Genomic DNA, 16,876 nt, shown 5'->3' with positions numbered 1-16,876 from the left:
TCTTGTAGTTGGCAGTCAATGTGTTAATTTAAAAAAAAAAAAAAAAGTCTTCGAAATAACTGCCGCTTGAGTCATTGCTCAAGCTGCCATGTGTTGATAATCATGTTGTGATAAAAGCAAAAAAAATAAAAAATAATGAGGTTTGTGTCAGGGATATAATTTATTCAGTAGGTGTAAAATCAGCAATATTTCGGTTTGAGATGTATGCTAAGCAAAAAGGTGGCTATGAAGCCAAATGATTGCTCATACAGATTTATACTCATAAATTATTGCATCTACAAAATTAAGATATTTTATTAGGTGTCAAAAGGAAATTAACAATGAGGACTCTCCACATGTTTTATAGTACAAAGTCCGAAATCCGGACTTGTCAGGACTTCGGCGATTCTGGATTTGGGATTTTTTCCGGATAATAGATCATCATTTTAAATCTGGTAAGATGGCATGCAGAAATTATACAATTAAAAATATGAAATAAAGAACAATTATGTTCTAAAGGGTATCAAAATTTAAAAAAAAAGCTTAATATTTATTTGTTTGCTTTATTAAACATTTCTTCCATAAAAAAATTCCATCCAGTTGCTTCCATAAAAAAATTCAAAAAGTTCCTTTTTCTTATGTCATATACAGTTGACTTTCCAATGCCATACTCCAGGCATAATTTTGAGACAGATATATATGCCTTTATCCATTTTTTGCAGCAATTCCACTTTTAATAGACATCGAAACATGGTTTCGCTTTGTAGATCCTTTGGCAGCTCCAGAACTGGAAACTCTTTTCAATATAATCGAAAGTTCAAGCTTAATTTTCATAAAATTTCTGTAATAATAACTAACAGTCTGCAAAAAATACTAAGCTGGATCAAATTAGAAGATTAAGGAGCAGTGCAGTGTGCAACGTTAACTGAAATGCCTTAGTTAGCCTAGCTTAATAGCGTCCGTTATACATTATTGGCTGTGTATCACAAGATTGATGACGAAAGCGAAGTTGTTCCACTAAATTTTGTCTTGCTCTTATTGCATACTGAATTAAGACTGAATTGTATTAGTTATTTGCTATACTTACATTTATTTCTTGCACATGCTTAAAGCTAATCTGAGTCCTGAATAAATAAACTCTCACATATACTTAAGGCTTTATCTAGGGCCGGCGCTAGATACCACTTGGTGCAGTCTCTAAATTCTACTACAAAGCGCCTTTCTAAGTTCTAAATTTTCGCCGCGCCTAAACTTTTGATCCCAGTGCTTTCCTCCCTAAATTATAAAAAACTTCTCATCCCTTAAGTTTGCCACTTGATGCTTCCCCAAATTCTAAAAATTGTGTCTTCCCTAAAATTCTTTCCGCTTCTGAGTTTATGGTGAATAACATATCAGTTATTCTTAATTAAAATAGCACTAAATGTAATCTTTTGGCCTATGAGCTTCATTAACAAAATCTATTTTTAGCATATGAAAAGAAATTTTTGTTGAATTTTTCCTCGTCAACATTTCTTAGAGCATTTAAAAAATCTATAATCATCGCCAAACGCGATGTTAGCAGAAAAGGTTGCCTTACTCTTGTTATTCAATTATTAATATAAAATAAAGTTTAGACATCACTGCATGAGTTATTACTGAAGCTGTCATGTATTGATAAACATGCGGTGTTGAAAGCAAAATATAATAAATAATGACTCGCCAGGTTGGCGTCAGGGATATAAAAATAGGTGAATATGAGATGTAATGCCAAGCACTCAGTTGTAGAGCCAAATTATTAATCTCACAAATTTATGCTTACATGATTTTTTTTTCATAACGATGCATTTTATTTAGTGCCCAAGTGAAATTAAGAATCCGAATTTTTAAGCGAAAATCTCCACACATTTTATTATGGAAGGAAAAATTAAATGTGCATGCGTAAAGCACCCCCCCCCCCCAAAAAAAATGTTTGTGGCTTTGAGGTCCAGATTTTGGACTTTGTACTGTATTATGAAAAAATATCAAATGCACATGTGTAAAGTGCACAAAAAAGTTTAAAAAAAAAAAAAAAAAAAAAAAAAAAAAGGCTGATGGTCCAGAGGTCCAGATTTTAGATCATTCTGGATATTTGGCTGTCTGAATTTTGGACTTCAGAAACACATTCTACATGATATTTACAGGTAACAATTTTAAACAAATAAATGTATTTAGGAAGTATTTTAGCAGATGTATGTAACATGGCATAAATACACATTCTAATACAGAAGAAAATCCAGTTTCAGAAGTAAATTTTAAAATGCATTCATATCTTGAGTACAAATAACTGTTTTACTGAACTGTATTCTTCATTACACTGATTTGGTGGCAACAATTTGAAAAGTGAACCAACATTTATAGTGAACCAACGCAAAATGCTAAAATGAAATTAACAGCTCTTCGGGCTAAAATGAGAGAAAATCTTAATAAAGGATGTGTGATAATGTACTGTAATTTCTGGAAGAAAGGCCGCAACGCCGCACTCGAGAAAAATGGCGGGAAAAAAATTAAAATTACACAGAAACACCGCAATAGATTCGTGTGCCGTATAGATGCAAAATTTCAATCTAAGTCCTGATATATGACATATCAGTTAAGAAAAATGCATGAAATGAAACCATAACTCAAAAATAAATTAAAGGTAAGAAATGTTGAAAATATATTTACGTTCCCGCATATACTTATATTTACCCACTAAAGAAGTCCATATTTGTAATACTCAGACTATATTATAAAAAATGTTGCAACAACGAAATATTAAATTTGGATGACAAAGGGAAATTTTAAATTTTACTTACAAAAGGAATTATAGCAAACTATACATCGTATGAAGCCATCAAAATCTGATTCTTCACTATCTGAATTAAAAAGATTTAGTAAATCCTGATCTAAGTCTTCCAGATCGTCACATTCATCCTCTTGGTTTACAATCTCTTTATCTAAGGATATAATTTTGAACCCTGCTATTACTGACGATGTTTTTACCGATTTCCACGCACTTCCTACCCACTTTGCAACTTCTTCATAAGATGCTCTATGCATTTTACCACTTTTGGTATACGTATGCAATCCTTCACTCATCCAACACTCCCACTGCTTTCGGACTTCAGCTTTGAAGGATTTATTACTTGACAAATCTAATGGTTGTAAGATTTTTGTCAAACCACCAGGAATTATTGCTACGTTCTAGACAATTTTTGGCATCTGGTTTTCAATGACTCAAGTAAATGAGCACACATGGAATCCATTATCAGTAATCCTTTTGGTTGGAAAAAAGATCCCTTATGACACTGCCAAACTTTTTGTAGCCACTCATGCATATTGTTTCGCACATCCAGCCGTTCTCATCTGCACAAATAATTATGTCATTAGGAAAATCTCCTTTCGGAATAGTCTTTCGTTTAAAAATGATCATCGGCTTTAGCTTGTCACCGTTTGCGGCACAAGCTAACACACATGTAAATGACATTCTTTCATGCCCCGTCGTAAGCACAGATACAGTTTTTGCACCAGTTTCATCAACAGTTCTGTTTGCAGGAGAGTCGAAAGCTAACGATGTTTCATCCATATTTATTATCTGTGACCAAAGAATTTTTTATTTTTGTCGATAATATCTGTCACATATTTTAGAAAAGATGCCTTTTTATCCTGCCACTCCACTGGTAATTGTTGCCCGACTGTTGTTCTAGTACGCACAGAAATATTTTTTCTTTTCATAAATCTGCTACAACAGTAAGGCCCTCCTTTGAAATCATTTATGTTCATTTGTTTTGCTAAAAATTTTGCTTGTAAGCGAATTTTTACAGTCGATATTGCCATTCCCTTTCCTCGTTGCTGCTTTATCCAATTTGCAAGGTCGTCCTCTAGATTCGGCCACCTTACAATACCACGTCTTTTGGCTCGTTTCTGTTGTGGCATATTTTTAAGAAGTTCTTTTTCAGTTCTCCAACGTCGAATACATGTCTCGTCCACTTCAAACTCTCGAGCTGCTGCTCTATTTCCAATTTGTTCAGCACGTGAAATTACATTAAGCTTAAAACCAGCAGTATAGCTTCTGTGCCCTTTAGGTGCCATTTTCAAAAATTTTCCGCTCCCTTCTTACTTAAAAACTATTCAACGAGTACTTGTTCCCAAACTGATGGGATCTGTATCTGGCAGAATGCCAAGAAAAATCGATTCATGCTGAAGTGGAAATACGTCAGAGTTCGTTATTGCGAGGTGGGTGGAGTCGTGTCCGCTTTTGAAAAAAATTGTAGAAAAGGCAGGGGTGGGGAGAGGATGGGTCCTGGAAGATTCATCGAATGGCAGAGGAGAGAGACTATTCAAACTGATGAGAATGTTGATTTGAAAGGGGGAAGAATGTTCTTGTTCTGAGATCCCGTTTGGGGTGAATAAGGCATGTAGGTCCGTTCAAGGGAAAGAATGTAAACAAAATAACGTTCACAAAAAGCAACTGAGTGGTCTTTTGTGTGGGAACAGCACTAGACTATGTACAATGACAAGGGCATCCAAACTATGTACAATGACCATCATAGGAAATATTATTTTTAGTGCACCTAAATGCCACATGTGTAGAAATGCCGCACCTGCTGAAAATTTAAGTTTTAAACACGTAAACGGCACAGCATTTCTTCCGGAAATCATGGTATGTAAAATATAGTTTTTTATGTTGTGTTACTGTGAATAAAAACATTTAAAAAGTAAAAGTTTGTTTTATGAATGATGCAAAATAACTGATGAAAAGAACCCACAATCATCAGTCGCAACAATTCTGTGACACAGTTCAATTTTGTCAGCATTATAATTTTGTATGGTTTGTATTTATATAGCAGTCCAAGTAAAAATGCCTTTTACCCAGTTAACAGCTGCATGATGATTCGCTTCTTTCTTCCTTCTGCCATGCAATTTCTGATGAGCAATGTTAGATCTCTTTCTCCAAACTATGAGCCATATGTCAGTTGATAGAAAATTCTTTCCCAGTATTTAACAAATTAGAGAGAAAAAAAAAAAAAAAAAAAAAAAAAAAAAAAAAACTCTAGTAATAGAAGCATTTTTTTAAAGTTTATAGCTTGAAACCATACCAGAAAAGGAATTTCAACATTTTATGCTTTTCTGTCATTTTTTATCTTTCTTGAGATAATTGCATTTTTTTAAAGTTCTTTATTAATTATAAATCCTTATTTAAGTAAATTGCACAATTCTATTTGGACATTCCCAGTTTAAATATAGTTTTTATCTGGCTGCAATTACAAAAAGCTTTGAAATGTTATAACATTTTATCCTTTTCTTCGTATAGGTTTAAGTTGTTTTGCTCAGCATTTCAATAAGTTAAGACACAAAAATTTTAAAAATACTTTTTTCAAATTTACGCTTCTATCTTGCAGAGAGGCTACTTCATGATTACAAGCATGATCAGTGATTTTCTTACATTTTTTTCAGACTACAGTTAATACATCCGTTCCATTCAAAGATTCTTAATATATGGCAATGTTTAGGAGCATTTTATGAATTTCTTTTATAACTCTCTGTGAACATAATGGGTCAATCCCAAAGGTAAGATATAGAACATAGAAACCCTAAAAGATAGGATACATCCACCTCTTATTAGCTGGCATTTGAGAAGAAATCCTCACAATCATTTACAGTGCCTCTAGAGGATTGTTTAACAAGTGGTAGAAATGAGTTTAATAAATAGTGTTTTTCTATTAGTATACATTTTTTTTTTTTGTTTGTTTGTTTCCTGGAATTTTGAATGTAATGAGTGCCTGAGTTTATTAACCAGTGAATTTAATAAGCACTAAGCACTAAATGGCCAGGAATAATAAATATAGGTAATCTCAAGAATGTTGTGGTATTGATTTCAAACAATCTTTACACGAAGATAGATAAACCTAAAATGCTTAAAAGTGTGAAAATATATAAAAATTCTATAATAATAATAATTTCATTAACTTTGCCACTAATCGACCACTACTATTCTATAAAATAGAAGAAGAAATCATATTTTTTGTGGTATCTATCAATTTATGTATGATTATAAAAAGTACATTGAAAAAGAGTTAATTCCTGATTTAGAGATAGTTAAACTATTAATGATAATTTCCCTTAAATTAGGAATATTGTTCAACTCAGGGCAAATCTTAATTCAATTTTTGATATAACTTGCATTCTAAAAAGCTATTTTTTAATATACCAATTATTTAGCATATATGCAATAACAATATTATTTTAAAAGTATACTTTAAAAGCACTGTCTTACCAAAAGCAGCCAAAACAATAAAAACAATTTTGCCTACATCAGATGTTTCTTACACAACATACAGGCTTACTTTCAGCAACTACTCATATTTATTTGATCTACATTGTCTTCGCTTTTGAAATCAGATGATTTGGCATGCGTTCTCTCATAATTTTTTCAAAAGTTTGAAAATTCTAAATTTCAGCTCGTGAATTGAAATTTACATAATTTGTAAAGTACAATAACTTTAGAGCAACATTGTGCTATGCACTTAGTCTGACAGCTACCAACCCTTCACCTTGTTTGCATATGTCATCTTATTTTTATAGTTTTTAAATATTACTTTTTTATGAAAACAACTACTTTGTGTATCAATCAACTAACAGCTTCCCAACTTCCTAACTTTAGCTTGCATGGATCATTTGTAGTTATCCCTGTAATGATAAAACTTTTTCTATAAAAAGTTTGTGGTATTAAGCTTTAAAATTCTAATTACATGAGGTTCATAACTATAATTTGCTTGTAAAATATGTTGTCTGAAACAGTTTTTTTGATAAGCTAGATCTGAGTAAGCAGCATTCAGTATTCAACGAGAAACAATTTTTTTTTTTTTTTTTCTTTAGCCTTTCTCCATCTATCTTTTCCGTTTTTCCTTTAAAAACATAAGGAAAAATAATTATACTTTTTTTTTGGCTTTTTAGGGCAATTTAAGACATTTCCTGTATTTGAAATAAAATGGATTTAAGGAATTTCAATTATAAATAGTAGGAGTTTTCAATGTTTTTGACATATGCAGTTATAAGGATATTCCAGTTCAGTTCTATAAATCATCATTTAAGGCAGTCCATTCTTAGAAGTTTTACTTCTTTCCATTGCATCATTGTGTCTGTCTTAACCCTAGTGCTTTTCTCAGAAATAAAGTTTTGCAAACAGTGTCATGACCAGAGCGATTGATCCAAACTGTTGAGGCAAGATTGACTTCAGTTTCAAACTACTGAGTTCTCACTTCAAGTTTTGATTTCAGTAAGTACAATTTTATCAGCAAACTGATAGCTATCAGTTGTTAAAAATCATATAATAAGATATTAATTGTCAAATAAGAATGAATCATAACTTGATTTTTCATTATCATTCCTAAAGTGAAGGTAACAAATATAACTCCTCCAAGACGGATGTCGGAGAACTGAATTAACTTCTTTTCCCATGCAATAAAAATTTAAGTTTTTCTCCATATAGCAAGATTTGCTTTTATTCATACCTACTTCCAATAAAATTTCTCATCTGAAATAAATATTTTTGAATGAAAGGCTCTCAACGACCATCTGGGATAACATGGACAGAGGCTGATTATTATCCCCAAAACTAGGGTGCAAATTTAACTCCCATTTAAAGATTGTATATGTGTTGTCTTTCTCCCTCATTGCAAGTGAAATATAGGTCATCCCTTTGATAAACTTTGGACAATATTCTTGATGAAGAGACAGCTGGCAAATGGCTGATGGTTTTGGCTGTACTTCCCAACTAATGCTTTGTGTGTGTGGGTGCAGTTGCAAGTATCAGCAAGTGTTGGGTTATTATGGCGGGAGAGGAAGGGATATCAAAATGCTACTGAAAGTTTGCTGCAGTATCTAATATATTAATATTCCTCTATTTTGTAAACCAAAGAATTGTGGAATTTGCCACAAGAAAAGGACAAATAAACAATAGGATATGCAACAAATAAACAACGGATACACAGCGATTTGTTTTTGCTCAAAAAAGCATCAGAGAATTGCACAAACATGGCAGTGTGCACTGATCAAAACAGACTGCTGCTGCACTTAGCTGGGTTGCCATATAAATACATTTTGCAGACATCATGGTTTGCCACATAACTGTTTTGGTGACATACTGCTTTACCTTCTGAATGCTTTTTCACAACTTTTTGGTGGGATGCAGTTAATTGGAAAGTACAGAATTTTTATCAGTGCAACAGGCATTGTATTTTTTTATGCAAATAAATTAAAATATTTAAGTTTATTTCATTTGAGCTGCATTCAAATAAATATATTATTATTCTAGTTAATCATATAAGGACCCTCTTAGCATTAACATTATTTATCAAATTACAATTTCAGCATCATTTGATATCACAGCATGAGCTGAGTAAGCATAGAGTTCTCCCATCTGTTTCAAGCAATGAATTTTTATGTGAGAGAAAGGGTTCCAGCAAAATCTAATCGTATACATACAGTAAAAAAAAATTGCAAAACTCTCTAATTTAACTCTTTAATAATCAAAGATATAAATACCTGTTCCAGGCATTCCTTTGATGAGAAAGTAGTCTTCTGCCATAAGTGCTTTCAGTACAGTTTTCTGTTGAACTTTATTAAGAGATTTCAAAATTGGACGTCCTACTAATACAACCTGTTTAGGCAATGAACTTACGAACTGTGGCTCTTGTTTTTGAATAATAAATTTTCTTAATTTTGTTGCTTGATTATCATCAGCCATCAAATGTACTAAATTATTACGGATATAGGCAGTTGAACTGGAAGATATTTGCTTATCAATGCGAAACACACAATCTTTGTAGCGGGCCACAGTATTTAGATCTCTGTAAACAGAAATAATAATTTTTCTTTTAAATAGAGAAAATAATTAGCTAATTTATCAGAAAAAAATAGTATTTAAGAAAATTTTAAAACTTATTTTGCTATTTAATTTGATGAAAGATTAATTTCATTGACAGTAAATTATTAGTCAGATATACTTGATATTAATATTTTTCTCTCTTTAATTTTAACCGCTTCCCTTACAAATTAAAAAAAAAAAAATTGCAAAAAATCATCACATTTTTTTATTTTATTATTAAATACAACAAAACAAAACAAATCAAAATATGTAGGTTTTAAGTTGAATTTTTAATTTTTTGAAGGTGTAAAAGCATTTATTTTTAATATTAGTTTACTATCCCGAGTTACCTCGGGCAAACGGAAAAAAGTTAAATATTAATCTTTGTATGATAGTTTTTGAAACAAGGGACAACACAGAGTGATGCCGACATTCTACACTGGTATCTGGTCTCTTTTCTTACTGGCTTACCTCTGGAATCTCTTTCACGGAAACACAGAGTACACTGTCTTGTTGGATTTGATTTTTTTTTTCCACCTCTTCATAATTATTATCTGAAAAATCATTGCTTTCGCTATCTTGCATCATCGCCATCATTTTATTTTTTTTCAACGCATGAATCCTTCTTTATACATTACTAATCCACAAGCCAACGTATACAATACAATAGGGAAACACGTGACCAGTTCCTCCAAAAGAATCACACAACCAACAAAATTTGGCAAATTGCCAATCAAAGCTGAATATTTCCTTTCATTTCCTCCAGACCGAATAAAACCGTGATAAAAGAAATCGTACTAACAAATTCTGCTTCGCCCGAGTTTTCTCGGGATAATAATTAACTGCAATATATACGAACCCGAGATAACTCGGGATAATCAGGCAAGTGGTTAAACATCTAAGTAAAAACTAAGTATCTTCACAAGGGAATCATAAAAATATTTACTGAAGAAAATTTATAACTTACTACAGTTTTTATATAACTGGAACCTACTTTACACAATATAATAATCTCCCAAATATGTTTAACCCTCTGATTGCAGAATCTGAGAATAGTACAATCACTGTTTATCATGAATATATGCGGAGTACTAAAATTTTCATACATTAATGTGGCAAACTGTTTCTCCATCAATTTACAATTTCATTTGGGGGGAACTGGTGTTTCCATTTTTAAGAATTTTGCACCTGCAGTCAGAGGCTAGTCAAATATCATAGCTTTAATTTACAGTAAAACATTTCTCAAAAGCATAACAAGAAATTTATCAATTATAGCAACTCTTGAATAAAAAAACCACTAAAATGGTAATAAATGGCTCAAAGTGGCTAGATTTTATTTACCTATCCTGTTGCATAATTATGGCAACCTTTCCTTGTACTCTTATTTATTCCTGAATTCAAAATTTTTTCAATCCAGTGTTTCATGATTTGCACATGAGCATTGAGATTTTTCTCACATTTCATGCATCCTTATGTTTGTAAAGGAATTATGCAATCTCATGAGTTAAAAATTATGTTTTTTTTTCTGCCACTGGATGGAAAAAATGCAAAACTATTTTTAAATAAATAGCTGAATAACTTTAAAACTACTGCAGACATCTAATAAATTGTCTTCGTACATAAAAGTGAAAATCTCCTGCAATTTTTTTTTATCTTAATAATAATAATAATAATAATAAAAAGGGTCACAGTATAGACCTTTCCTAAAAGTGAAATCTTCATCTTTACTCTAACATGCAGTTGCATTACGAAATTCAATATAAGTGGATAACTGAATTTAAGACTTTTCTGAAGTCATTCGAAAAAAGTAACTTATGAGAAGTGTCTTTGAAATGTACACGGATAAAGGCCTAATAGCTTCAAAGTATAAATGCTTAGTTAACATGAATGAGAGAAAATTTGTGGAATGTAAAGTGTTACCATTAATAAATTTTAAATTTATTTAGCTCCTACTTTGGCAAATTTACATTGTTCAAAATGTATAGCACATAACAATTTCAAGAAGATTTGCTATGTAAGCTGTTTCAGTGTATTATCCTATATTTTAAAACAGTAGAGTACTTGCTCGAGTTTTGGCAAGTGATTATTTGCTGAAAAATAAATAAATAATACTTCTTTTTAAATGGATCATTATTGGAGATGGGAAATGGATACTATGCAATAATGTTAAATTAAAAAGGTTACGGAGTAAGAAAAAAGAATCTCCATTAGTAACATTGAAAGGGAACTTTTGTACAAACAGACTACAAAGGAATTGTATACAATGAATTATTGTCACCAAATCAGACTATAAATTTGGAAAAATACTGTTTCCAAATGGCAGCTTTAAAACCAGAAATAGAAGCAAAGTGCCAAGAACTGTCCACTTGTTGAGTTGTTATCTTCCATCATTACAATACTTGACTCCCCATTTCAGTGCATGTCACAAAGACTTGGATGTTATGGCTGCTGGTTTGAATATTGTTCTGTGTCACCCCCCCCCACTAACTAGACATTGCCCCTTTGAATTTTTAATCCTTTCAGGTCACTTCAAAATTCTTTGAACAACCTGTTCATTTCTTTGGACACTGTCAAACAGCACCTCAATAACTTTTTTTATGAATAAATGTAATGACTTTGCTAGAAAAAGAATTTTCCAGTTGCTGGAGAAATGGGGGAAAAAAAAAATCGTAGAACAAAATACTGCTTACGTGATTTCATGAAATTTTTTTTGTTATGTACTTAAAAAAAAAAAAAAAAAACTGCAGTACTTTCTGGATGACCTAATATATATATATATATATATATGTAACATATAACAATAATTTTAAAATGAAATCAAAAGGTTCATTATATGATTTTCCACACAATGAAAGAATATTACCTTTCAACTGCCACTTCTACAAAATATTCATGAATTTTTACTATGTAGCCCATAGCAATAGCAACTTCATCAGGGTTTTCTTGATTACTGATTGCCACATAATCACCTTCTTTTAGACCAAAAATATTAAAACTAGATTTTTCTGTACTATTTGATGATCGATGAAAAGTATGCACAAATAAACCATCTTCAGTTTCTTGTCTAACTGACTGATTCCTTGCCAAACAAACACAACTAAGACACATTCCTTGCCTTTCTCTGCAAATAAAATATATTATATTCAATAAATTGGTAATATTCAATAACGTTTGGTAACATTATCAGTTGATGAACATTTTCAAAAGTATGCAGTAAAATGAACTTGAGGGCAGGGCATTAGATACTTTTGTACATTTAATGTATGCCTTTTCTTTTTTCGTTTTAATTGGGCAGAATTTATTGCTTGAGAAGTCAATTTTTGACTGCAAATGAAACGATTTCACGCACAAATTACAACATTACTGTGGATGTGAGGAAATTTTAAATTCATCAAAATTTTTTCGGGTAGCATATTTATTCTGTTACATACGTATTTGTTTATTTTTTATATAGTAACCTTTCATTTAAAATTTAAGATTGTTATTGCATGTTTATATGAAATTTCAATAAAGTAAGTAATATAATTTTTACTCTGTAAGACTGGTTTAATCTCATAAATAACATCCAGAAGTTTTCAGATATCTATTACACATTCTCAAAAAATTTTGAGATATTTTTTATTCGAGTAAACATGTACCAAAACAATTTCTGTAGAAAAATATACTGCCAACTTGATATTTTGAGCAATAAAGCATATATACTTTCATCATAAGTTCATTTTGAGTATGGAAAAAATTTTCTAAATGTAAGAAATTTATCTCTTAAGTTCATTATTTCAATAATTAAAGAAAGAAATAGAAAGAAAGAATTTTTAAAACTTTTTATTGATAATATTTACTTTGGAGGGATGCTGTTATAAGAGATATAAACAACACATTTAATTTAATGGAGGTCAATACTTTTTTTGTGGAAAACTGTTTGGCACATGTTATCCTACAATGGAGGGGGCAGAAAAAAAAAGAAAAAAAAAATCCCTCTTTGTGTGTGTGTGAATGTGAGTGTCTGCTTCTACTTCTCTGCATTTAAACTATGATGTCCCTAAAAACTTAACTGAATTAATAATATTAAACTGAATTAATAATTACTTAAACTACTGAAATTACTGAATTAATAAATTACTTAAACTGAATTAATAATATTTAGTGAATAAAATAATCAGATCTCTGCATAGCTTTTATATTTACTAAAAATGATACATTAAATGATTCAAATTAAATCTTTACCGGCTTACAGCATCTTCATCCCAAAAAGCTTTGACTTCAGCATTATTTGATGACTCTAATTGCAATAAATATGACCATTTCTTAAAATATTCTAAATCATTCTTGTTAAGATGACTTGTAAATATTGGAACTAGATTCTTCATGGCATGGGAAGCTTCAAAAGTATTAACTCCAGAAAATGCACTAAAAGAATCAGAGGGGGAAAAAATATTTTAAGAATTCTGAGTATCCTGAATTTTTAATTATATATTAAAGCATAAAAAAAATTCAGTTGCATATATATAATAAAGCTTTACTTATTATAAATTTATATTAATATCAAAATGATTAACCCTTTCCATCATAACAAAACATTAAAAGCAGGGTAGGCAAGCCTCTTCAATAGGAAAAATCCAGCTGGAAGAAATAGGTTTTTTCAATGTAAGTGGAAGAAACTAATTTTAAACTTATATAATATTATTATATATCTATATTTTATTCATACATAGCAGTTATATTACTAATATAAATATTTTATTTTTCTATAAAATTTGATTAGCCTCATTTGTATGCTTGCAATAACATTTTTTGGTAACATATATACATGTATTTTTATGTACTTGCTATGAAATGTTTCCCTTTCTAAATTTAGATGGATTCTGAAACTGATTTTCAGTCATATCTATTATAAATAGCAAAATAACATAATTATTTAGGAAGAATAAAGAACAAAACTGAATAAAAGAAAATTTTGATAATAAAATTGAATCTGCATCATTTCAAAAACAATATAATAAAACAAACATTCTTTGCTTTTAAAATTTTAAGTAGATAAATTCAAAAGAAAATCCATCTACTCTAATCTTGCTAGATTTTAATCTCAACCACATCACACAGTTTATATGAATTTTCAGAAATGACATATATCTACCATACAAAATTTTGAAAATGCTATGGGAGGCAGGGCTGATATATTTTTTCTATGGTGGAAAAAAATTGGCTGGAAGAAATATATTTATTTACCTCATTCATATCAATATTATATTTTTACTGCATTTATATGCAACACTATTATGTTAGTAATTAATTTAAATATTTTCATTACATGCATATTTGGCCTTATGTGTATACTATAATTAAACTTTCCTAGATAATATGTATGTTTGTATGTAAAATATAAAAAATACGATGGCTTTACTCTTTGCGAACCAGCAACCTTTAATTAATTTTCTGCAATTTAGAATCTCTTCAATAGACTAGTACCTTCTAGAATTTCCTAGCCTATTACATAAACGCTACTATAAATACTGAGTGCGTGCCATTTTGCAGACAGAAGCTCGCCTCTCCTCCTGTGCTATATATCTCGTTGCTGCTTAATCTATCTTTCCTTTTGTTAGAATTAGTTATGACGCAGAAAGTTAAAATTTAATCGTATTTAGTTTAAATCACTATTGAATGTGTAATTTGGAGAATTTCATATGAAGTATAGCATGAGCGACAGTGAAAATTGAGTGACAGTGAAAAGCTATGGAATAAAGATGTGCACTTAACAGCTAAATTATCTTGCCTCTTCCTTTTGGATTTTCGCCTTACCACTCTGCAAACGAAATGCCTGAACTTTGATGCCAAGCTTCATCACGAATGCCGAAATATCCCATGTATATACTTTATTACTCCAGAAATGAAACCTGTTTTCACAACGGCTGGAGCTTTTTTTGTTAAAAGCTTACAGTTAAAGGAGAAAGGATGAACAACTGAATGAAGAAAAGAAGTAAAACAAAATATGACATACATTATAGACATGTTTAAAACCTTAAAATACTTCTAAATTACTAGTTCAATATACACATTTAAAAATAATTAGTTCAAATATAAAATCTTTAACTGTAACAATTATTTTCTCATTAAGGCAACATGTTTAAAAGGAAAAAATTCAATTAAATATTGCAACAATAAAATAAATAAGAATTCTATCTCGCTGTTTTCCAGATTTTTCGGAATAAATTATTTGCTTTGCATTTTATTGCAGAAGAAACAAAACATATTTTTAAATATATTGTTATTATTATATTCTTTTATTTATATTCTACACTGTTACATCATTTTTACTATTTCCTTCAGTTCCTTCCATTTTCCTCCCACTGTCCTGGAAGAAACATAGCCTTAATTAAAAGTCACTGCAATTAACTTTTCTCCAAGCTCAAAATGTAATTTTTAGCATGACATAATGCCTTGCTACCAAGGTCAAAATAAGTATGCAAGCATGTAAGTTCTTCTTATGATCATATAGTAGGCTAGAATACAATGTATAATCTATAAATACTTTTCCTTCTGCTTTATAATTATATTAGAGAGGGAGAGAGAAAGGAAATAGCATTACATAGGAATTTTACTTTAGTTCTTATTTATAGTTTTTACCTTGCCATCTTAAAATATTATCACTTAGGGAGTAAGACTGCAGAGAAGCAGCTTCAATACAAAGGCACAATGATCACATATGGTTTTCCATGTAACATACATTCCAAACTTGATGATAGCAGACTTATGAAGAGTAGTAATCAAGGCAAATGGGTTTCTACAAAATAGCAGTATTTCTACATTTTTACTGCAAAACCATTTAATTAGGTTTTTGTTTTGTTTTGTTTGATTCTTTGTAAAACTGCCTAATTTATTTACTTAAGTCCACTTTTCAAATAATTTGGAGCAAGAGGTCCTACAACTAGTCATTAATTCAAAATTAGTTCACTAATTTATATCTAGTTGTAATATATTATGTGATGTATTAAGTGTTTTATTTTATTTGGCTGTTTTATGCATTATTTAGTATAACAACATTATTGTAAATAGTTCTTTGCATTGCTTGAACTTATCAGTATTTTATTTCAGCATACAATGTAATTTACTACTTATGGAGCAATAATTGTTTTTATTATTGTATACAAATGCATGTCTGGCCATGTATATATCAGGACTACAAATATATTTCTGCCCTTTTATATATATATTAAAAAAATTGTGAAGGAATAATACACTATGTTTTATTCAAAGTATTGTCTATTGCTTGCCACCACTTTTTTCTATCTTTTCGTCAGTATATGGATACTGTGTTGGAAGAAACTTCATTTATCTAGGCTATCCGTAAATGAATCTAACTTTTATATCCTCCCTTGATATGAAGCATTGCTCAGACAGGTCATGTGCCATCAATCAAAATGAGTAATAATCAAAAAGAGCAACATCTGGTGAATACAATGGGAGGGGGGGGGAATTTCTCCTATGAGTGTTTCTGAGTGGGTTTTGACTGGCGCCGCAACATGTAGATGAGCATTATCATGCAGGAGGATAATATTTTCATGTCTAAAATAGAAGTGGGTGCATTTTTTTTTCTTTTTTTTCTTTTTTTTTTTTCTTTTTTTCTTTTTCTTTTTCTTTTTTTTTTTTTTTTTTTGAGTGCTCTCATGACTTGTGTTTGATAGAGAGCCCCAGTAATGGTTTTGTTCAGTTTGAGCTACTCATAATACGTGACATCAAGTAGCCCATCATATACACAACATTATTTATTTTCTTATCTTGGCCATCGATGTTAAAGCATAGCCAGGTGGACTCCAGGATTGCTTCTTTTTTGGGCTATCATAGTAGATCTATTTTTCATCAGTGACTATACGATGAAAAATAAAACTTCCATTTATGACTGACAAGCAGTATTTCATGTGTGTAGTGGCCCAGTTATTGCATGAGAAATAATTATTTTTTATTTCATATATTTGTTCATGTGTTTAATTATTTTATAAAATTAACTTTAATATTTTGTTAATATTCATATTTATA

The 16,876-nt window shown here is 30.5% G+C and overlaps 1 protein-coding gene across 1 annotated transcript in view; it reads right to left on the bottom strand.

The window, feature by feature from the left end:
* Positions 1 to 16,876, bottom strand: part of Dna2 (DNA replication helicase/nuclease 2) — a 104,612-nt gene that overhangs the window by 32,610 nt on the left and 55,126 nt on the right. Inside the window, exons 8-10 of the mRNA XM_035373213.2 lie at positions 13,070 to 13,252; positions 11,709 to 11,966; positions 8,524 to 8,828 (exon numbers count right to left, since the gene is read on the bottom strand). Coding sequence (XP_035229104.1) covers positions 8,524 to 8,828; positions 11,709 to 11,966; positions 13,070 to 13,252 — 746 coding nt within the window. The remainder of the gene's footprint in view (positions 1 to 8,523; positions 8,829 to 11,708; positions 11,967 to 13,069; positions 13,253 to 16,876) is intronic.

Source organism: Stegodyphus dumicola, chromosome 4 (genome assembly GCF_044657685.1).
Source record: "Stegodyphus dumicola isolate Sdum_Otavi_A_Nest chromosome 4, ASM4465768v1".
In the NCBI taxonomy this organism is placed as follows: Eukaryota; Metazoa; Arthropoda; class Arachnida; order Araneae; family Eresidae; genus Stegodyphus; species Stegodyphus dumicola.
Note: the sequence above shows the minus strand (reverse complement) of the source record. Positions and strands in the feature narration are given on the sequence as shown.